Source organism: Cavia porcellus, unplaced genomic scaffold (genome assembly GCF_034190915.1).
Source record: "Cavia porcellus strain 051 isolate PalLab524CR breed Dunkin Hartley unplaced genomic scaffold, mCavPor4.1 scaffold_10, whole genome shotgun sequence".
Classification (NCBI taxonomy): domain Eukaryota; kingdom Metazoa; phylum Chordata; class Mammalia; order Rodentia; family Caviidae; genus Cavia; species Cavia porcellus.
Window position 1 is genome coordinate 26,419,243 of NW_026947493.1, and position 22,563 is coordinate 26,441,805.

The 22,563-nt window shown below is 48.5% G+C and overlaps 1 protein-coding gene across 3 annotated transcripts in view; it reads left to right on the top strand.

Moving 5' to 3' along the window:
• Nucleotides 1–19,459, top strand: part of Prickle2 (prickle planar cell polarity protein 2) — a 301,419-nt gene extending 281,960 nt beyond the window's left edge. For all 3 annotated transcript variants that reach the window (XM_003480146.5, XM_005008292.4, XM_005008291.4), the window contains one exon: nt 13,720–19,459. In XM_003480146.5, coding sequence (XP_003480194.1) covers nt 13,720–14,597 — 878 coding nt within the window. In that variant the 3' untranslated portion in view covers nt 14,598–19,459. The remainder of the gene's footprint in view (nt 1–13,719) is intronic.
• The last annotated feature ends 3,104 nt before the right edge of the window (nt 19,460–22,563 follow it).

The following is a 22,563-nucleotide window of genomic DNA, read 5'->3' on the forward strand; positions in this document are numbered from 1 at the left end:
GGGGTAATGTGAGGTCTGGTAGTCTTGGAGATGTTACTGTGCCAGGTGTGTGTTTGCCTCACATCTGTTCCTGGGGTTTTCAGAAAGGTGACCCGAGGGAGGAGGCCTTTCTCCATGATTTGCCATCCTGTCTGATCTGAAAGAGGCTAGCAGAATCCATGGCCTGATTCTGCCCCAAGAGCAGCTATAGCTATGAATGCGAAGGGAGCGCAGCCTCCCTGTGAGAAAGGAAAGAGGTTCACACAGCTTCCTTCCTGCTCAGCGCTGCCCCGCCCCACCCTGGTATCAGGACTCCCCCGGAGTCCCCATGAGTGCAGCTTCAGCTTTGAGGAGTTCTTCTGTTCTGGAAGTGTGTGAAGGAGAAGCAGGCCAGCCCTGCATCTGAAGGAAGAAGACCATGGAGAGCAGTGGCAATGAAACTTTCCAGTGAGATCACTGTCAGCCCCAGAAGTGAGCCTTCCAGGCCCTGACTTGGTCAGCCTCAAGCTCTGCCCTTCTCTGGGGAGAGTGGGTTACAGCCACTCCTCAACTTGCTTCCCACCAGCTCCTTCCGTTGTAACCCAAATCTCGCCATTTCTGAGGGACCAGACCTGTCGGTGGCCAGGCCTTCCGTCACTAGAGCATCACCATTCTGGGGTGGGACTGCCCAAGCAGAGGCATCAGCTGCACTTCCTGTCTTCCAAGCTGTGCATGGTAGGAGCATTCAGGGACAATGACACTAGCTTAATGCCTTTCTATCTCACAGCATTGGCTGCAACACCTCAGATCTGAGGCTGCTTTGTTCCTGGTGGCCTCTGAGCCCTGGGACGGCAGCAGAAAGAAGCATTTTAAGCCTCCATGTGGGTTCATGGGGCACTATCACCCCACTGTCCCCCAGCAGTGGACATTGGAGTCCCCCTGGAGCCATCCACTTGTACATTTATTTGCTCCTCACCCAGCCCTGATGCTGTGTAGCTCACTTGCAGAAACTGCATAAGATGTCACTTCCTCCCACATAGCACCCCCCAAAAATCTGTCTCCCAGTACATTGGTTTCTAGGGCTGCTGTTGGAGAGGGGGCTGTGCTGGTGGCTGTGCCCACCCACCCTCAATCTCAGCAGTTCTGCTTGATCTGTTTTCTGCAGCAGAGCTTGATCCAAAATGTTTTTGGAAACAGAATGTTATAGAGAAGGAAAAGATATCTTTAAAATCTTGATTCTGAGTTGTTTTATGTTCATTTATTCAGCAAATATTTATTGAGTGCCCACCACGAGCCGGGCATTCTGCTAGTTGCCAAATCCATGGTGATGAGTAAATCAGACACAGCCCTATGTGGGTCAGGCCCCAGCAAGGAGCAGATGGCAACCTGAGGGTAATTAAGGGAAGCCTGGTGGAGGGCAGGCACAGGCCACAACCCGGTGGAAGGGGCCAGGGCTGTGCAGCGCAATCCTCTCCAGCTCCTGCCTGTGCCTCTTTCCATTGGTCACACTCAGCCAGAAGCCAGAGGGAGCAGAAGAAGCCATTGATACAGCTGGAGCAGAGCAGGGTAGAGAACCAGTCAGAATCTAGCAGAGGTCTACAAACATGGGGCAGACAGACTGTGGTGAGCACAAAGAAACAGAGGGGCCAAGGACAGAAGTGTGAGATCTGAGGGTCAGCCACATACAAAGGAAGTCAGGGAAGGTCTCTGAAGTGACCGTAAGCTGGGACTTGGGCAGGAAGGGCTTGGCCTTGTGAAGGAAGGGAGGGACGAGGAAGGAGATTGGCCTTGAGAACTGTGCATGCAAAGACCTGGCCGCACGAAAGGACAGTCAGGCTCTTGGAGCTTGAGGGGGGCCGGCGTGAGGAAAGCACAGCTGTCAGAGGGAAGGGCTATGTTAGGAAGGGTGATGCTCTCACTGCTGCTTGCTGGCTGGAGCTCAGCCTCCTGGGGTCCCCCGAGAACTCTGCTCCCTAAAAAAGTGAGGTGTCTTGCCCAGGGAGCCAGAAAGCAACACAGGATGACACAGAAGCAGGTCAGAAATGTCATATGTGTTGGGGTCTGGGGTACAGACATTGCAAATGGAGAAAAACCTGATTTTTGCCCTGCTCAGAGCCTGGGTTTCACATACATAGAATATTTGAGTTTTCCCTCAGGTATTCTAGCCTAGCCAAGTCATTAATGTATAAATGTGATTAAAGCCAAAGCTTTTCCATAAACAGTAAGCCTTGAAAATGTGATGAAACCAAAACATGATCCACAAATCCCTCACTTTTCCTTGTTCTTGCACAAGTTAGCCAGCACTGGCCATGCTTGACCAGCTCCTGCCTTTGGATTTCTCTGTTGGTTCTTAAGGAGAAAGATTGAACAGTAATCATTTTTCCTGTGGAGGTGTTGCCATAGTTACATAGCTTTCACCATTTTTTCAAAAATCTAGATCATTCTTCCTTTCTTAAAGATCCTTTGCTAAGGCTGAGATCCAGGAGTTGGGCAGAAGATTTTACATTCGAGGGGAGTCATCATGAAACACTGCTACCTTTGCATCGCATGCCCTGATGTCAGAGACTAGCCAACCGAACTAGTGAGCTCCCAACTGAAGGCAGATTCAGTGACTGTGACCAAAGCATGGTCTCACAAGTTTCAGGCACCTAGCTTTGTTCCACTTAAGGTGGTGACAGGAGCCAACATCTCGTGGGGATTTCTGCTTCAGCCTTGAAAATTCTTAAGGTGAATGTTTCCTACTTGCTGTACCATCACCAGCTCACCAGATCTCCTTCATCTCTTCCCAGAGAGTGTTCAGTTGAGCACCCAGTTGAATGCTAAAAATTCTCAGGCACGAAATCTCAACCTTGACCACAGATGGAATGAGCCCAGAAGTTTTTTGTTTTTTTTTTTTTTTTTATATCCCAGTGTATGGCCCACTCTTCCAGGCTTCCAGATGACCTGGTCTGACGTTTGACCTGGACTTGGGATGGTAGGAGAGCCCCCAAGACAGTATCTCTAGCAGGCTCTGAGGCTGAGAAGCACTGTGTGAAGACAGAAGCAAATCCCTCACCAGGTGCTGTGTTTCCAGTTTCTGGGATAATTTATGAGTAGCTCTGCCTCCAGTGCCCTAGTTTCGTGTCCTCCCTCTCCCCTTCTCAGCACATTGTTGAGCATACAGATGCTCTCTAGAAACATACAGATCCACAGATGCTATCCAAAGCACCTAGGAGCTGCAGAGGCTGGTGTCATATTGACATTAAGGTGATGGACTGAAGAGGCAGACCCTTAGCAAATTATCTAAACACTTTGGGCCCAGGTATCCTTATGTATAATTTCATAACTTCATTGTACCAGTCAGAAGACACTTATTATAATGCCTGCATCACAGCCAACCCCCCAAGATGTTTGTTTTTGTCATCAACAGGGATAGGGAACACTCTTAAGGACTCTAATATTTTAATATTATAAAGCATGGGACATGAGTGAAGTCAAGTGAGCTACAGTGTGCACCCACCCCAGCCATGGTGATTCTCTGTATTTTGGAGAAACAGAAATGAAGGACAAAGTGAGCTCAAGGTCTTGTAACTGATGAATGCACGCTCGAGTGGGGATTCCTGCAGGGTGTGGGTCTGCACTTGAACAGCTGCTCCTCTTTGCCCTCCGTGAAGTAAAAACTCTTGAAGAAGGATGCTCACGGTGACATCAGCCCTTCTCATTGGCTAGGAAGAGAGGCCGACACAGAGCTCAAGGCTTCTCTCACAGGAAGGGTTCTTCAGAGAGACACCTGTGAGTGAAGTCAGGATAGGCCGGGCATCTTCTCATACCATCTTGCACACCTCTCCATGTTTCCTTCCTCCCGGCTGTCGGGCCCTGTGGCTTATTGCACAGCCGGAATACAGTCCTGGCAGCAGCTCCATTGCAAGAGGGGAATGCAGCTAGGGGGTCTCCCCACCTCCTCCTCCTCCTCACTATAGCAGGAGTGAGACCTACAGCTCTGCTTTCAGCAGCTGCAGTCCCATCCAGCGGTTCTCAAGCCTTTTTTAAAAAGACAAATGAATAAATAAAGCCTGCTGTCTTTTTAACAAGCTAAACATGAGTGTCACCCCCCCCCCCGCAAAGTTTCTTAGTCCTTACACTCCCACATCCTTGTCCAGAGCTGGTCCTCTGCACTTCCCCACAGCAACCATGATCTGCCATCACAGAGTTGACAGCTGGAAAGCCCTAAGTGGGCCGCGGTGCTAAATACTAGTGCATAATTATCTTGCTTCATCTTTGCAATAGCGCTGTGCAGGACAAGAGTTCTGCCTCCACTTTACAGATAATGAAACCAAGCCTGGGAGGTGGGAGCAGTGTGGCGGGATCGAAGATGGGCGAGTAGCTCAAAGCAAGCACCTCAACCTGGGAGCCCTGCGGCCTTCACCCTGCAGCTCCGGGGTGTGTTACACACATGCTCCCTTCAGGGAACCTCATAGGACAGTGCCTGGCCACGTTGTTGGTGGCTGCAGAGAGGTTAGGGTGCCACTGGCACCTAGTGGGAAAGGGAGAATGCTGCGAAACAGCCTAAAATACACAGCAAAGAAGCATCCAGCCCCAAGCCTCAATAGATCCAAGGCTGGAAATGCTGCCATAGCACTAACCACCTAAACTCCTTGGTGCAAAGAATGTAGGGAAATAATGTTTTTTTTTTCCTTTTAAAATGCAATTTGGTATCGCACTACTAAGTATGCTTTTTAAAGTGCCTGCCCCTTCCCTCACTCTATAGCTCTCTGGCCATTGCATTCCGTGTTTTGAGAATCCCAGCTTTTAACTTGGTCATGTTAGCAGTAACTGTAGCCTGCTCTCTGCAGAGGCTTCTTTTTGCCTATCTGTGCAGCACCAGCAGCAGTAGTGTAGTGGCCCTGGGGTAGATCAAGTTGGTGGACGCTCCCAGCCCGGTCCTGTGCCTGCGCTGACCAGTGCAGCCCTTCCTACATCCCCAGTGCTATTTCCACTCCTGTCACGCCCTTCCTTCCACCACTAGCACCACCGCCTCCTCCTTCTGTGAGCTGCTACAAAAGACAGTGGAAAGAGGACTTTGTTTAATCATGTAAGATGTGAGTATCTTGGCTGGCTTCTTGATCTCAGCGGTTCAATTAACCCACCCCATTCAGCTCCTCCCTTGCTGAAGGTTCCAGTTTTCATCATTGTGCTGCCCTCCTCCTATATGGGAACTCGTGAAATCAGGACAGTCTGCTTGGGAGCCTAAAGTCACCAAACAGGACTGAGAGGGAAAATGAGTCAAGATCCCAGATTTGCTTCATTCTCAGCCCTGTGGCCTGGCATGGGTGTAGCTCACCTCAACAGAGGTGGTGCCCGAGGGGAGCAGAAGAGTCCTATGGCTGTGAGCTGCTCCCTCAGCCTGGCCAACAAGATTCCAGTGTTCCTGGGCGATTCAGACTATCCCCGCCTCTGTGAGCCTCTTTTGAAAAGCAAGAGTAACAACAGTCCACATGGAAAGGGTTCACGAGAACCCAATAGATAGGATGTGGGAAGTTGTCTGGCCTATGGGAAATAGTAACAGTGGTCCCTCTTGTCACATATCAGGAAATCTCACAGGGTAGGTCCAGTCTGGCCACAAGGGGCCAAGCAGGTGGACAGTGGCAGTGGCGATGGGGTAGTGGGAATGGTGCCATGGGATACTCAGTCATTACTGTGGTGGGTCAAAGGCAAGCCTTGGAGTGTTAGGTGTTAACCAGCCTCCCCATTCCTGGAATGCATACGGTTCCTGACACCCACATCCTATAGGGGGAGAGGTTTAATTTGGCTTATGGTTTCAGGGGATTTGGTCCATGGTCAGCCAACTCTGAGAAGGAACATCATGGATGAAGGGCATGGCAGAGGAAAAATGCTCAACTCATGGCGCTCAAGAAACAGCAGGGGGACAGAGCTGGGGGGAAGGGACCAGGACTAGATATGGTTGTCAAGGTCACACCTCAGGTACATCCTTCACTGACCCCCCCCCAGGTGGCTCCCAAAGCCAGTGGACACACTCCAGCTTAACTGTCATGCTTTATGCTGTGCGTCAGCTCATTGTGTAAGGATGAGTCTGATCCTTGAGTACTGTCCCTGTGAGCTGTTCCTCTTACCTCCTCTTGAACTTATTTTCGCCAAAGTGTTTGACCTTGTGTATATTTCATTCATTTATGTGTTGCTCCCTTTCCTACTAGAATGAAAGCTCCTTGAAGGTAGTGACTTGTTTCTGGCTTTGTGGAATAGGTGGGCATTTGGAGCACTGCGTGACAGAGTAGGCTTTGCGTAAGCCCAACATGAATTGCAGAAGTTTATACACTGTCCTTTGAAACAATGAGCCTCTCTTTCACAGAGTAGAAAATAGAGCTCAGAGCAATTGGGCAACCTGCCTGGACCCCATGGCTAAGGAGAGGCACCCAGTCCCAGAGCCTCTGTGGCTGCCACGAGCTGCATCTGGAGCATCACTGGCCAATCTCAGTGACCTGGTGGCTCCTGTTCAAAGCCAGTGCACAAGCAGTGGGTCCTGTCTGGGGCTGAGATGTAGGAGGTGATGGATGGTTTGAGAGGCTCACAAGATCTCAAATCCCTGCTCTGGCTTTGCATACCGCTCCAGGAAGGAGTACAGATATTTTCAGGTGCAAAATGGCCTTGAATAGTTTAGCACAGTGCTCAGCCTCAAATGTCCCAGAAATGGCAGACCTGGTGCTACATATCCTAGTGCCAGACTCAGGGCCAACCCCAGAGCAGCTTCTGGTGTTGGTAGGCCAAGGTAGGCCAAGGTGAACTGGAATAAGACAAAGCCTCCAGCCATTCCCAAGAAATTTTATTTTCTTTAATTACAAACAAAAATAATTTTTAAAAATTTGCAAAATATATTGCATTAATTAAACATATTGCATTAATTAAAATTGTCCCATAATGTTCCTCTTTTCATCAACTATTCCCCTGCCCACAACTGTATCTGTGGGCATCCATTGACAATTATATATTTAAAAGCAAAAAAAAAAAAAGTTTTACAGTTTGCATTTTTGCTTGACAATACACCTTATCCATCTTTTTCTTTTGATACATATAGTTCTAAGTCATCTGAAGTTGTTTGTTGTCCCCTATATGTTTTATTCCATCTCCTATTGCTGGATATTTAACTTGCTTCCAAATTTTCAGTATCACAATTTGCATTATGGCGAACAGATTTTTACTAGCATTTGTGTACTTGCTCAGATTTTTCCATAGCATAAGTTCCTCCATGGGATTGCCGGAACAGAGAGTGTGCACATTATAAAGTCATAGTGATGCTATCACACTGTCTCCATCTGGCTTGTCCTAATTGCATTTCCATCAGAACAGCTGGCACACTGAGGTGGGCACTTGACTGGACCACCAAGCACTACTTGAGGACTTAAGCAGCACATGCCTGGAGTAGGGACTCACCTGCTCTGGTATTTGGAGTTTTAAGCACTCACAGGGCAGTGAGCAGCTCCCATAGGCCAAGTTGGAGCCCAATCAAGCCCCAGCACTCCCTCTCTCTCGGTCTCCAGCATCCTGTTGGGTTTCTTGCATGCCAGATGTCTGAACAGTTTCCAGGGGGCTGCATTGCTGGCTTCTCTGGCCGAGTACCTCCCTCCCTCTTGGTAGGCTGGCACTAGAAGGGGCCACATTTAGTGGCAGGCTCTGGGGAATGAAGCCATCAGTCTGGCCGGCCAAGCTCTGACAGGAGCAGTAACATAAATTGTTCTGGAAATCCTGCCTCTGACAGAAGCCTGGGGCTTGGCAGGGCACACAATCCTTATACCTTGCCTGGCACCAGTGAGATAGAGTGACATAACACACAGCTTTTCAGACTAAATTCCAGGGTCACCCTTAGTGATGTCCTGACAACTTCTAGCATATTGGTTTATCCAAGGCATCAAAGTCAGCTGAAATAGAAATGCAGATTCTTGACCTGCTGACCTCGAAGTCCCCAGTTAGCAGATGTGGTGTAGGGCCTGGGAACCTGTGTACCATAGGCCCCCTGGGGACTCTGACACACAGGAGGGGCCAAGACTGACCCTCAAGGGGAGCCAGCCATTGGGTTATGTAGCTCTGGTGGCCAAGAGCAGACCTGTAGACACCATGCCCATGAGAGACCTGGCAGAAGGTTTGGACTAATAAAAGTGGTGAAGCAGATAAATCTAGGTTTGGACTTACTATATTATTATTGTTGTTTTTGTTGTTGTTGTTGTTGTTACTACTGGGGATTGTACCCAGGGCCTTCACACCATGCTGCATTGCCAGCCCTTTTAATTTTTTAGGAGACAGGTTCCCTCTCAGTTACCCAGGCAGGGATTGAACTTTTGTTTTTCCCACCTCAGTCACCCAAAGCACTCAGGTCAAACCATGCCACACGCTGTCACCAAGAAACATGTGGTCCTGTTTAAACTCCACTGACCAGCTGACAGTTTCTCTCCTGCCACCAATTTGAAGTCAAGGGTGTTGATGAAATCAGTTGACTTAGCTGGAAAAAGGCTCCCAAAGGACCTGATCAGACCAAGCCCCTCTATCCACCCGCACCCACACATCCTCCAAAAGCACTCATACCTCAAGGTCGATCATGTGGAACCCATGAGACTGTGAATGCCCCAGTTTGGTACAGTGTGCTAAGCCCAAGGGCCAGATAGTAAATATTTAGGCTCTTCAGTCATAAGGCTTAACTGTGAGGAGTAGTCATAGATAATATGCAAATGGTAAGCGTAGCTGTGCTCCAAATACCTTTTGAGCTGGATTAAACAATTCTAATTCCTTCAGGTCTCTGGGGAAAAAAGTACCATATAAGGGAACACTTACTGGGAGGGAGCAGCATCATTAGTATGGAGACATAAATGTCTGGAGGGCAAGGGGGAACAGACTCTGCTTCTCTTACTGCATAATAAAACGTGAAGGGTGAATGCCTCTTTTAAATTGGCAGACACACAGCTCTCCATCTCCCCATACCGTGTGTGTGGGTTTTTTTTAGAAGTGGGACAAGACAGGAGCATAAATAAGGAACAGAAAGCTGTGCCCACAGGGCTGCCACTGCCTCTCCTTCCTTTTGAGCCAGCCTCCTGCTCTTCATGGGGCACAGCCACAGTGGCTTCCTTCTTCGCCAGCCCCGGAGTGCTCTGTGAAAGGCTGCAGTGTCTCTGGCCACTGCCAGTTTCCATGCGCCCTCCCGCTCTTACACAGGAGACACTGCTCAGACTGAAATGTTTCTGTCACTCAAAGTGCCCCAGCTGTGCCATTCTGCTGACCGTTGAAGTGCAGAGACCCGCGGGCTGCACCCTATGCTGACCTTCCCAGCTGGAGCGAGGCTGAGGGTGCGGAGGGAAGCCACACATGCATGAGTGGATGTTTGTACAACAGCCAGCCACGCTGCCCCGGGTAAATCAAGGCCCCCACTCCAGAGCTGCCAAGGAGCAGCTCTCACAAAGCTTGCATTCTCTGGAGAGGAAAAGCTCTCTCTGTCTGCTAATAAGGCAGAGCTCCACTTGAGAGGGAACGGGCTGGCACCCCTCTCTCCTTACTGTTGGGTGCATTCTCCCTGCCTCCCCTTCCTCCAGCACTGGGACTTGTGTCTTGCCAGCTTTAAATGTGGGGTCAGACTGTGACAGCCAGGGGTATATGGAAAATGTGCAGTTTGCAGGCCTCGCTGCCCTCTGATATGTGCTTGTGTGTATCTCCACACACAACACAGCTCCGGGTACAAGAGAAGGAAAGCGTGGTGCATGTACGGCAGGAGAGCTGAGGCACATTCGGAGTGCCCCTTTGGATGAGCTGTATTGATTTGCAGTATTGTGACACTGATTCACTGTCCTTCATAGACTAATGAACTAAAAAGCCTTCTCAGTGTAGGGAAGAAATCCACAGCCACCTTTACAGAGACACATTTCTAACAGGGGCTCACACCCACGTGAACAGTAGTATGTGCCATGTTTCACAGACTCCTTGGTTCATATGGTCATGCTCTCAAAAAAATATGTGTTTGCCTTGAAGTTGGCTGGGCATCAGACCCTTGGGGCATGCCAGCTCTCGGCAGGGATGTCCAGGCCTTACTGCCTTTATTGCTGCATGCTGCCTACCAGGTCCTGAGATGGGGTGGCAGAAGGAGCACGTGCCTACTCTCTCGGGGCTTGTAGTCCAGCCAAGAAGACAGATGAAATAAACTCAGATGTATTAACAGCTAGGGTGGCTCTGAGAAGTCCTGCACATTCTTTGTCATTGCACCATCATTGCCGCTGACACTCAGATACTGTTAATGTGCCCATTTGCCGTGTACCTTAGGAGGTTTAAAAACTGCCCTAGGTCCCACTGCCAGGGGGTGGCTGTGCATTTCTGTGCATGTGTGAACGTGAGAGTAAGGAGGCATTTGTGGAGCAGGAATGTGAGCTGTGACAGTACAGTCCATCTATCAGCCTGGGAACTGGTAGTGTACAGCTCTCCAGAGCTCAGACTCACCAAGTGAAGATATTCTTGTAGTTCAGGGAATGAATTGTAAACCACACCACCTTCTGCTTTAGATTATAGAAGCCTAGGTCACGGGCTAGTGACCTAGCAAGGACATGAGTGACAGTGTAATCGTGGAATTTTGTTCCTGATTTTTGGAATTCTGCCCATCTGAATTACAGCCCTGACTCACTCCAGGTCAGGGTGGTTGCTTTGCACAAGCTGTGGGCAGCAGGAGGATTCATTTGCCTTCATTCTAAAAGATGTATGGAGCACAACAACATTCTGGGCACTGCTAGTTGTGTGGGAGTACAGAGAACACAGGGCAAAAACTCTCTCTCTCTCTCTCTCTCTCTCTCTCTCACACACACACACACACACACACACATTCACCTACAAACATAGGCACAAACTTAAGCAAATAGGTCAGGGTGGGCAGCTTAAGAAAAGGTCAAGCGCGAGAGTGGCTGACTGGTCAGGGGACAAATGACTTTGCTGTGTTGAAGAGATGGTCAGTGCAGCCACCACTGGGAAGGCAGCTTCTCTGCAGTCTCCAGAAGACAGAAGAAGTCAAATGAACGGAGGGGAGGGCTTCAGGGGCGAGAGAAATTGCTGTCAGTGTGCTGGAGGAGGAGGAGCACAGCCAAGGCAGGGTTAGAGAGGAGTGCTAGCTGCTGCTGCTGCTGATGGAGAGATGAGGGAGCCAAGTCACATAGGTGTTCATGAAGATGCTGAAATCAACCACAGAACTGCCCTTTTTAGAGGCCAGAACACACTCTTTGGGAAACATGCACCTTTCTGTCTCTGCCTCTGCGTGCAAGAAAATCCCAGAGGAAAATGGAAGTTAATGAATGAGTCAGAAGAGATGTCTCTCCTTGCTGGAAAGAGCAGAGAGCATTTGCAGTCCCATGCATGCTTCCCCCAGGAGAGTAGCTTTCCTGTAGGCAAAACTGATAGTAGACTTGGGTGCAAGCAAGGCACACCCTGCCAGCTCTGCTTTTGCCAGCGTTTCTCAGGGCAGGGTTCATAAAATACGAGTTCAGTGAAGCACATATTTGGAAACGTATGGTATTGGCCAGGTTGTGTAGCTGACTCTAATTCCACTCAAGAGCTTGGATAGAAAGCCTAAGGATCTGGTGCCCACATAGATACCTTTTGTTCCTAGACTTCCTTTCCTTGCTAGAGTTCATCTGCTCAGACGCCTCATACATCATCTTAGCGTGATATCCTCTCCCTCCGCCTGCGGATTGGGAGGCTCTGGAAGTGATTAAGTGGTTGTAAATCAGCTTTTATGATTCCCATGTCAGAGATAAGCAGCAAGGAAGGCAGAAGTGGGAGGACCCAGCACCTCTTGCCCTGACAGATATCCTAGTAATGAAATGATCTTCAAAAATTTCCACTGAATGCAGTATTTGGCAGAATCCTGTTGGCCATCTGTCTGTCTGCAAACCCCAGGTGGTTGCATATGCATGAAACAGGCACAGCCTTCTTGTCCTGATTCCCTATATAACAGGGTGACAACTGCTGTGTAGCATTTCCATCATAAGTAATCCAACAGTGATTTAAAGCATAGGGGAATTTGTATGTAGGGTCCACAGAAATGCTGTGTCCTTTATAAAGGCACTTGAGCACCTAGGGAATTTGGTTTCCAGGGAGTCTTGGAACCTGTCTTCCCTGTGGATAACTCGTTTTCCATAGGAAGTCCCAAGTCAGTGTTAAACTTTGACTCCTTCACTAATACTGCTTTATTTTTATATTTTTATTGAGATGTAACTTACATGAAGTGAAGCAAACAAGTATTAAAACTATACCCCCATATGTCCTTTTGTAACTTCCATCCAATACTAGCCATGGAACCATTCCAGTGTCCCAGAAACTTCAGTTGTGCCCGTTCCCTAACTTCTGTCATCATTCACAGCTTTAGCTTGTCCTTGGTTGTCATACAAAGGGGAGCATACAGAACATATTCTTTAAGTGTCCCTCTACATTTTCTGTGCCATTCATCTATGTTGCTAGACGTAATTATTCATTCATTATTCACTATTGTGTAACATTCCATTATATTCAGGCTCTGTCATCTCTGGCATTGTTTACATGTTGGCTGGATCATTCTTACGGGTGGCAGATTCTGAGCATTGCGGGCTGTGCAAAAGCTTCTGCCTACAAGACTGCTCACACCCTGCCTAGTCAGAATGACCAAACATGTCCCCCAGTATTTCCACACTGTGTCCAGAAGTCATCACATCATATGAACACACTACAGTTTGTTAAACAATCACTTCCAACTATTTAAACATTGCAAAAATAGAGCAAACTGTAAGGTCATCTCGTCCTAGGTGCACCTGTTGCTAACATTTTGCTTCCCTGATCTTTGGCACTCACATGCACAAGGTGTACACACACACACACACACACACACACACACACACACACACACCCTCATTTCTGAACCACTGGAGAGACCAGAAATGACAAAAGCAGTGATCCTTTTAGTGGGGAGGGAGAGCTGATGCGTCACCGCCTGGTGCATTCTTTCACATCTCCTCCTAAACACAAGCGAAGCTCCAGTTACTGAAGCCAGTGTTTTCCACCACCCTCACATGGTTTTTACCTTGGTGCTGCCAGGAGCTTATTTGATAGCACCTTGGAAACACAGGCCCACTGCTCAGGGAACCTGCGCTGAGAGAGGCATTAGGATCACTGCTGTGTTTTTAAAAGTGCCTCCCTGAAGGTGGAGGGTTGTCACAGGGTCCCCACTCACGACTCCTGACCGTTGTGTAACCTTGGAGCAGTCCTTCATTGAACAGGGAGTCGGTGTCTAAGGCCCTTGAGAGAGAGCTACCTGTCACCTAGGGACAACAGGAAGGGCAGGAAACCCCTGCAGGGTAACTAAAACGGGACCTGGATCTTCGAACTGGATTCTTGGTTATGTGTTGCCAGGAGGAGTTGGACATGGCCCAGTCTCTGTAGTTTAATGTTTCTTTGTCCAGATTATCAGTCCTATGTAAGTGCTGGTACGGCCCTAGAATCATCGAGGTGCCTAAAGTACATCATTAAGTTCTAAATAGGAGAAACGGTGTAAGATGCATAGTGGGCTTCGAGGCCCCGGGAAGGGCAAGAAGCTGCTAAGCCTCATCGCTCGGGCCCCACCTCCACGCCCTGCTGCTGCCAGACAGAGTACACATCGCGTGCTCCCTCTGGGCGGGTGTTTGTGCTCTACCTAGATAGGGACGCCCAAGCACAGCCACGCACATCCACCCACCCCTCTGCGTCTGTGCTGACTCCGTGGCTCTCTTGTCTCTCCCCCAGGCTTCTCTGCTGAAGGCGGTGCCAAACGCCAGGAGCACCTGTCCCGCTTTTCCATGCCTGATCTCAGCAAGGACTCGGGGATGAACGTGTCCGAGAAGCTGAGCACCATGGGCACCCTCAACTCGTCCATGCAGTTCCGCAGCGCCGAATCCGTGCGCAGCCTGCTGTCTGCGCAGCAGTACCAGGAGATGGAGGGGAACCTCCACCAGCTCGGCACCCCCGTGGGGTACCGAGACCTGCAGGGCCGCGGACGCATGCACCAGAGCTTCGACTTCGACGGGGGCCTGACGGGCGGCCAGCTGCCGGGGCCAGAGGGCGCACGGATGCAGCCACTGAGCGAGCGCACCCGGCGGAGAGCCACCTCGCGCGAAGGCGATGCGCGCCGGCCGCGCCCGCACCGCTCCCGCCGCTCGCGCCGCTCGCGCTCGGACAACGCGCTGCACCTGGCCGGCGAGCGCGAGGCGCTGTCGCGGCTGAAGGAGCGGCCGCCCCTGCGCGCCCGGGAGGACTACGACCAGTTCGTGCGCCAGCGCAGCTTCCAGGAGAGCCTGGGCCCTGGGTCCCGGCGGGACCTGTACGGCCAGTGCCCCCGGACTGTGTCGGACCTGGCTTTGCAGAACGCCTTTGGGGAGCGGTGGGGACCCTACTTCACCGAGTACGACTGGTGCTCCACCTGCTCCTCCTCATCCGAGTCCGACAACGAAGGCTACTTCCTCGGCGAGCCGATCCCCCAGCCGGCCCGCCTGCGGTATGTCACCAGCGACGAGCTGCTGCACAAGTACAGCTCCTACGGGGTCCCCCAGTCCTCCACCTTGGGCGGCCGTGGACAGTTGCACAGCAGGAAAAGACAAAAGAGCAAAAACTGTATCATTTCCTAATAAGGTGGTGTCGGGGTGCGGAGAAACGGGGGCTAAGAATGTAGATTCAGAAACTTGCACTGCTGATCTTAGGGCGCTTGGGGGTGGCCCGTTGGGGAGGTCAGGCTCTCGGCTGGCGGCCGCGAGGTCGCAGAGAAACTCATGGGTAGTCACCGTTCTCGGCATGTTGAACTTTGTTTGCACATTAACCTTTGGAAACAGAATAGACTCTGGAAGCTAGGGCTGGTCACCACTCCCCTCGTGTCCTGTTTTGGTGGCCACTCACAGACGGCAAACTGTTCCCCGCTCGCTTCTATCTTTCCAGTTCACTTCCTTTTAGAACCCCTTTTCCAGTAAGTAATTTTGTTTATTAGCCAGAACCTGAGACTAAGTTATTCACTTGTCCATTGTAAATGCAATGTAAATGAGAGTTCTGATAAAATATTTTTGTATTTTGTAATATCAAAGAATTTCTATATCGTAGCGGGGACTTGCATGCACATCCAGCCTTGTCTTTGAGTAGTATTCAAAGGTGGCCCAGGACCACCTTTTTTTTTTCTATACAAATTTGTTACATGTCAGTGAGACTTTTTTCAAAGGAATATATTCAATTGGCTTTTTGTAGTTGAAAAAAAATTATTCTTCCCAAAGCATTTGATGCTCTGTTCCACCTTGGGGAGCTATCCTTAAACACTCGCCCACCCCCTGTAGAATTTATTCTCTACAAAGTGATAGTACTTTTCTTAATTGCGAAAGTAACTTCTGCTGGGTCAGTACAGTCCCGTGAGAAACGCCATCCCAGCTGGGAACGTTGAAGTTGCTTAATCTTGATCTGTCCCTCGGGGGAACCTAGGTGACCGTAAATGGTGCCCTTGTGTGCCGTCAGCATGACGTCGTTCTGACATTATTTTCTGGTGCTCATGTTTCCTGGATTGTATTACCTGCTTTCCTTCTCCAAGGCAGACAGAGCTGCTGCCTTAGCCTGACAACCGGTTGTCCTCAGAGCAAATGAACTGGAGCGTTTGGAACTGAGGGACAGATGGGTTCCGGGGGGCCGCAGGCAGGATGGTGTGTGGCCTGCTCCCAACAGAGAGGAACAAGCAGTCTGGATGAAGTTAGCAAAAGGGTCAGAGGAGTGGGGGTCGGAAGAAGACAGAAGTAACGGAGGGGCCACGCTGGCCTTGAGTAGCCCCCTAGCGTTAGTAGAGAATCCAGTTTAACAAACTTTGTAAGCAGAGTGGCTGGGTCACCCCGGAAGGCGGGCTGCTGAGATTTCAGGGTTAGGAGTCAGAGAAACAGACTTTGTTAAGAGAGATTTCCATTGTGAACTTCGAAGACTGTTGGTCAGACAGAAAACGGGCTCAAAAGTGAGTTTGCTTACAGACGACACTGAACGGTTGTGCTGTTTATAGTAAAATAGAATTTCCTGCCTAGCTTCAGTTAAAACTGAAGCACTTGCTCTTGGTCCCGCCCCCTCCTCTTCCCCTCAGTGGATTGTAGCCGTGGAAATGCTCCAACCGAGGACCCCCTTAGTGCGCTGTTCTGTCCACGTAGTCCACGGTGTGTCTCAGTGGCCATCTGCCGTGGTGAGGTGAGCGTGGTCCCTTTTCAGTATAGTAGTTAACATTTTCTAGTATTTCTATGGAGGGAATGTGAAAAGCGGCTTTCAGATGCCATCCCAGATGGGTCTGGGGAAAGGAAAGCTGTAAAGAACACAATAATGACACTCCATTCAGGATGTTTTAAAATAATTTGCTTTTCAGGTATTAATATGACATTTGTCATTGTCACTGATTTTTTAGAAAAGCAATGCAAATGTTGGTTGTGACTATTTTCCGCATGCTATCTTCATATCTAAATGCTTCATTAATTATCCAAGCCTCTGGAGAATTAACTTTAATGCGTTTGTATAGTAGGTTTGTAAACTGCTTGGCAAATTGATTAAGAAATTATGCGTAACACCGTGCTACTCAAGTGGCAGGTTTCTGGTAGAAATTGAGTGAGTCCAATTGCGAATTTTGAGTTCCTTGATTGGTCACAAATAAAAAGGCATTGTTGGAAAAGACAAAAACAGGAAAGGTCAATCTGTTAAGTTAGCAAATGGTTGCAAATGTGTTTATCCTCTGTGGCCCCAAATCCAGTGAAAGAAATTCTCCCATTTAAAGAAGTAGCTCTTACATTTCCCAAACAAGATTTTCACCATCAGCAGCAAAAAAGGCGGCCTTGAAATTGACCTAGCCTTACCCACAGGGACCTGGGTGCACAGGAATCACCTCAGGCCTTGCTGTGGGAGCATGTCCAGGGATTTCCCCAGCTAGAGCTGAACAGATGTCGAGATGTGAGCTCAAGGGTCACACTCTACTAGCGAGATGACCTCCAGCTCTCCTGCCATGCAGATTTCTTCAGTAGGGGGCCTTACAGAGAGGCTCACTGATGGAGGACCAGTTCCTCCCCATGATGGTGGGGGCTCTAGTTGAGTACCCCAGGAAGACCGGATGTCACTGTACTGAGACATCTACCTTCTGTCAGTGAAAACTTACACGTACCATTCTAGGACACATTCCCAGGAACTCAGTGCACTCTTCTTCCAAGGTGAGAACCTGAGGTTCTCCCGTGATTCCTCACTGTAACCCTCAGCTCTCCCTGATCAAGTGCTCTGCTGAGCAGGACCGCACTCCCCTCTGGGAGATTACCATTTGCTTTCGGCTGGTTTTCAGAAGAGCCACCTTTTCCCAGTTTCCTCTCCTCTGATGTCTTGACTGGTTTTCTTTCAGCCTCTTTCATCCCTGGACTTGCCTTTGGTTAGATCTGCATCTTTAGAGTTCCATCCACTTCTTAATGCTGCTGGGTTCGGTGGCCACAGAACTAGATTCTTTTCAGGCCCAGGAAGCATCCGTCATCGAGGCCACCCTTGGAACTGTGCAACCTTTTGGCTCTGAGCATGGCAGTCAAGGTCTGTCTTTCTGTCATTTAGCTTTGTGGTCTCTACCAAGTGTGAAGGAGACCACAGTGAGGAGAATCAGACCATGTGTCCTGGTTTTCCACATGTCCAAGGGAGAGGCCTTGGTGTTGGTTTCTTGATACCTTCTTTCCACATTCACCTTTTTTATTCTGTGGTCATTCCTTTCTCTTTCCAACTAGTTGAGTGAACCAGTAGTTTTGTTTTTCTAATATGAGACGGAAGCAGTACTTTCTCCCCTCCTGTGCCATAATAAGGTGATTATTTCTTCTCCTACAGGAGTTTTCGCTCGTTGGGCTCTGCTAGCCATCACTGAGCTTGCGCAGGGCCAGTAATCACACATACAGGCTCTTGTTCTGCCCACCCTGCCACCTGAGCAGAAGTCAGAAAGATGTTGCTGTGTGCCTTCCACAAAAACATGGACACAGCCTCAGAAGTCTTTGGCCACACTGGCCAGCCAGGACCAGTTGATTAGAACCGATCTTATTTGGTAACAAATCTTACTTATTAACTGATTCTTATCTGTTTTCCTGCCCTGGCTCTCTTGCATGGAATAAAAACAGTACACTCAATATTTAGGAAGCATCAATCACGAATAATTGGGAGACTCCATGTTCTCCATCCTGCAGATGCTGGTGGCTGAAGGAAGCTGACCTAGAAATAAATAAAGACAGATTTCTTCATCCTCCTTTTCTACACTCATGTTGTTTACCAATTAGCATAGGCGGCCTTCATTCATTCTGCATAGCTCAAGTAAGAAGTTTTCATATCTAATCACACCTTCTAATGAGAGAAGAAACAGACATTTAAATTACTAAAGGAGAAATGCTCCTTGTGCATTTCTAACAGAAACCAGATGCTTCTGCCTGAGAAGGAGGATCCAACCACGGGCCAGGAAAGTAGAAAAATGAACCAGTTATCCAGATACTGGGCGTAGCAAGAATTGCCGCTGGCAACTGCCTGGCTCTCCAGAACTTTAACAGGGGCTCTGCAGATGGCTTCCACGAGCCTGCACTGCCGACTTGGAAGGCATTGTAGGCTGCCACCTTTTGAGGTCCATTTATTTCAGTACATGAACAGTGGAAATGAAGGAATTTGTCCCTCTGGACCTCAGCAGACACCAAAGCATGGCAGCATGACCATTGAGAAGTTATTATCAAGGTCAAGATCAAAAAAAGGATTCCATCCTTTTTCCACTTTCCCACAAGAGTAGTTCAGTGAAGATGAGACTCCCGTACAACGTGACTCACTGTTGGGAGCTGTACAGTTTTATAAGCTCATTTCCTACCAACAAAACTAGCTTTGCTCAAGGGAATAAAAAGGAGAGAAAAGTCACACAGTGTTAGGGAACATTTCTGTGATTTCTATATGATGAATCAGTAGGATAGGAAAACGGTCTTGTTCTGCCTGGGAGTTTTCTGAGCTGTCTTTCACTCACTGGGCATTTGGCGGATGACGTCAGTAGGTCACTGATCAAGCTTCTCGGAAATTTTCAGAGTTACTTACCAATAAGATCTGTTCTCAGCCCTATCATATGGATTTCCATATTTTTCCTTAAAGTACCCTCGATTCTATCATAGACTTCTAACTTAATATTCATAAGCCTGTGGGTCCTCCCTCTTCTCTGGAAAATGAGGGCTTTGACAGTATTCCCCCCTAACCTTTGCCCACCTCCTGCTTTGATTTTGCGTGCATAAACCAAACTTCAAAGGGCCTGAGAAGGCGAGGCAGGCTGGAATCTGCTGTGTGTCAAGTGTAAAGCTGTGTGTTGTTAAGAAGGCCTTCCACAGGCCTTTGCTGTGGGCTCTGCCAGAGACTGTTCTGAACATTTTGCTTGAGATCCGTGCCCTGTAAAATGGATATGATGTTTTACTGATGTCTGTAATACATTTGTAAACTTCCAATAAAATTTGAATAAAAGAAATGTTGCCATTCTTCTCAGACCTCCCTCACATGCCAGATTTGGGGGGTGATCTTATCCTTTGACCATCTCAACAAGGAGAGGCCACGTGTATTGTGGGGCGAGATTCACCATGCAAGGTGAGCCTGAATGTTTAAATCTGACTTTCCCTGCACCCTGGCTCCCCCTGGGTATTGGGTCCTTAATATTCCGTTGCAGAGGATCGTCCAGTGTGCTGTAGGACCAGAGATCGTTCAGCACTGTCACTGGTGTCGACCCACTAGTGCCCTAGCATGACAAGTGAAAATGTTTCCAACACTGAGACAATTAGGGAGGTACTTTTTTTTTTTTTAAGAAAACAAAAACAAAACAAAATACTTGGTAAGGCTGTGGAAAATGGTATGGTGTTTCCTCAGAATATTAAACATAGAATCGCTGTGTGATCCAGCACTTCCGCTGCTGCATACACACGCAAAGGAAATTGAAAGCAGGTTCTCAAAGAGATATTCATTCACTTGTGTTCATAGGAACATTACAACAACCAAGAGCAAAGGCAACCCAGGTGTCCCCAGTGGACAGGGTATGGAATGGCCGTTAGGCAGGAGGCTATTCAGCCTTGTAGGGAGGGGAGTGTGAGGTAGCGGGGTGGAGGCATCTCATGTGAGCTAAACCAGTCCCGAATACTATATGGTTCTATGTAAATAAGGTAACTAGAGTCAAATTCAAAAGAGACACAGATTCAAATGGTGGTTAGCAGGGACTGAAGGGAGGGAAAATTGAGTTATTTAATGAGTGTAGAGTTTCAGTATTGTTAGGGATAGAGTTTCAAGAATGGCTGCCGAGCAATGTAAGTGCACCTACTACTGACCTGTGTGCTTTAAACATAGTTAGGGTGGTAAATGTTTACATTATATTTACTTCACAGCAATCTTCTTAAAATTGTGTTCACACATTAGCAGAAGGCCTCTGAGGACAGGCTCACCCTGGGCTGAGAACTGGCAGTTTAAGAGCATCGCCCTCTTAGCTCCTGCTCTTTGTGGATTCTGAAAATTGATTCCTGTCTGGGCCACACAGCAAACCCTCCATTGTTGGCCACAATTGAAACCAGAAGATGACCCAGAAATATTTGTATTTACTCTTAAGCAAATAAGTGGTTTTGTCTCCGCTGTGCTCTGGCTAGGGTGATGTCCACACTGTCTGGAAGCCAGGACCAAATCAGCGTGTAAGTCTGTTTTCCCCGTGTCTGATTTGCATGTTTGGTAGTTAGTTGCTGGAGGCACCACATCACTGATTCATTCACATGAGTGTTTGTTGAGGACTTTCTCTATGCCAGACACTGCTTTAGATGCTTGGGAGATAGTAACGTGCAGAACAATCAAAACCCCACCTTAAAGCACCTTACAGAGTGTCCTTGTACTGCAGAAGAACTCTGGATTGGCAGAGAGTCTCCACCTGACCTCAAGAACTTGGGAGATGCAGGCCAGAGATTGCACCCGAGGGCACCCAAGAGGTGTTGGCCAAGGGCTTACACTGGAAGAGGCAGCTCCGATGCCTGTCCTGCTCCCAGATCCTCCTGGGCAATGTGGCCTTGTGGCAGCTGTACCCTACTAAATGGCCTTGGCTTCTTTCTCTTCAGCCAAAATAATTGCAGTCAGGAATGGTACCTATCCTGCATTCTATAGCATGGTAAATCAGACTATTCATTTACCCCTCTCCTGGATGTAAAAAATTCAGAGAGAAGGCCCTGAGCTGTGGAAACCAACTAAGAGAATGCACAGAGGAGCCAGGGGTGGGGACAGGCCTGCGAGGGTCAGAGAAGGAGCCTGAAGCAGAAGCTCAGACCACAGATGAGAGAACAAAGACTGACGGGTCCAGAGAGGCCCGAACTGACCACAGCAATGGCTCCCGGGACTCCTGCTCCTGCAGACCAAGCCCGCTTTGCCCTGCAGGTGTTCCTCTCAGCTGACCATCCACTGTGGAACTCACCCCTGCACAGATGCACTGCTACAACGCACACCTGTGTGATCGCTTAGCTGGAGTCATTTTCCTTTCAGCCCTAATTAAAACGAGAAGGAAGAATTCTGAACACCAGCTATGCTACTTTTCTTTTGTCCCTGTGCCCCTTTAACATTTTCCATCTCAACCACTCGCTAGCTGTTTGGGAAACATCTGTATCCTCCCTGAGACTCATTTTTAACCTACCCAATGGGGCAATAACAGATGTCTCCACAGTGTTGTGTGGCTACTGGACTATATGAGGCTCTTGGCACCGTGTCTGCCGCTGTAAGAGCTGAACGCACAATCGCCGTTGCTACTGTTATTATCATTCTTAGTATATTACCCAGAGAAAAGGATAACAGAAGCTAGATGGCATTGGTGCCTGGTCTAAGACTGTTCATCATCTTCTCGTGTAAGCATTAAGTAGGAATTAGAGACCTCCAGGGCAGGACCTAGGCCTTACCGTGTGTAAAAATTGTTTGCAGAACTGATTAAGAAGCCCCGTCCTCAGTGGGTCTGGGGTAGAATTTGTTTTGATCATATGTTTGATCAGCATGGGTTTTGATCATGCCCCCCGTGATCAAAGTGCCTTTAAGGTCATGAGATTCTGCCTTACACTTTGTCATTTTCTTCCAAGTCTCTGGGAAAAATTAAACCAACTAAAAAATCATCTCCAGTCCCATGTACTTCAGCCAGTTCTGGTAAGGAGTTCCATTGGTCTGGATAGAGAGGTTTGACTCAGGGATTTATAATCCAATTTTGGAGAAATTGGGATGTGTTCATTTTTTCTCAGGAGTGACAGTTTTCAAAAAGATAAAATACTTAGGCTGATTTTCCTAGGAGTGTACTATATGAAAGAAACGAGTGAGCTTATTGTGAAATACAGTCTAACAAGCATGTGAGCATCATTATCAGTGGATAATAGCTAAAGTTTTCTATACATCAAAATCATGCAGGTAGAGTATTTAAAACTCTCCACCCCTGGCCCAGCATTAGAAAGGTTAAATCCACACAGCCTGGGAAACTGCATATTTCCACAGGTATCAAGCAAGCTGAAAGAACCTTCCAAGGAAAACTGCCCTGAACTTGTCAGTGCCAGAAATCCTCATCTTCATGAGCCCGTGTGCAGT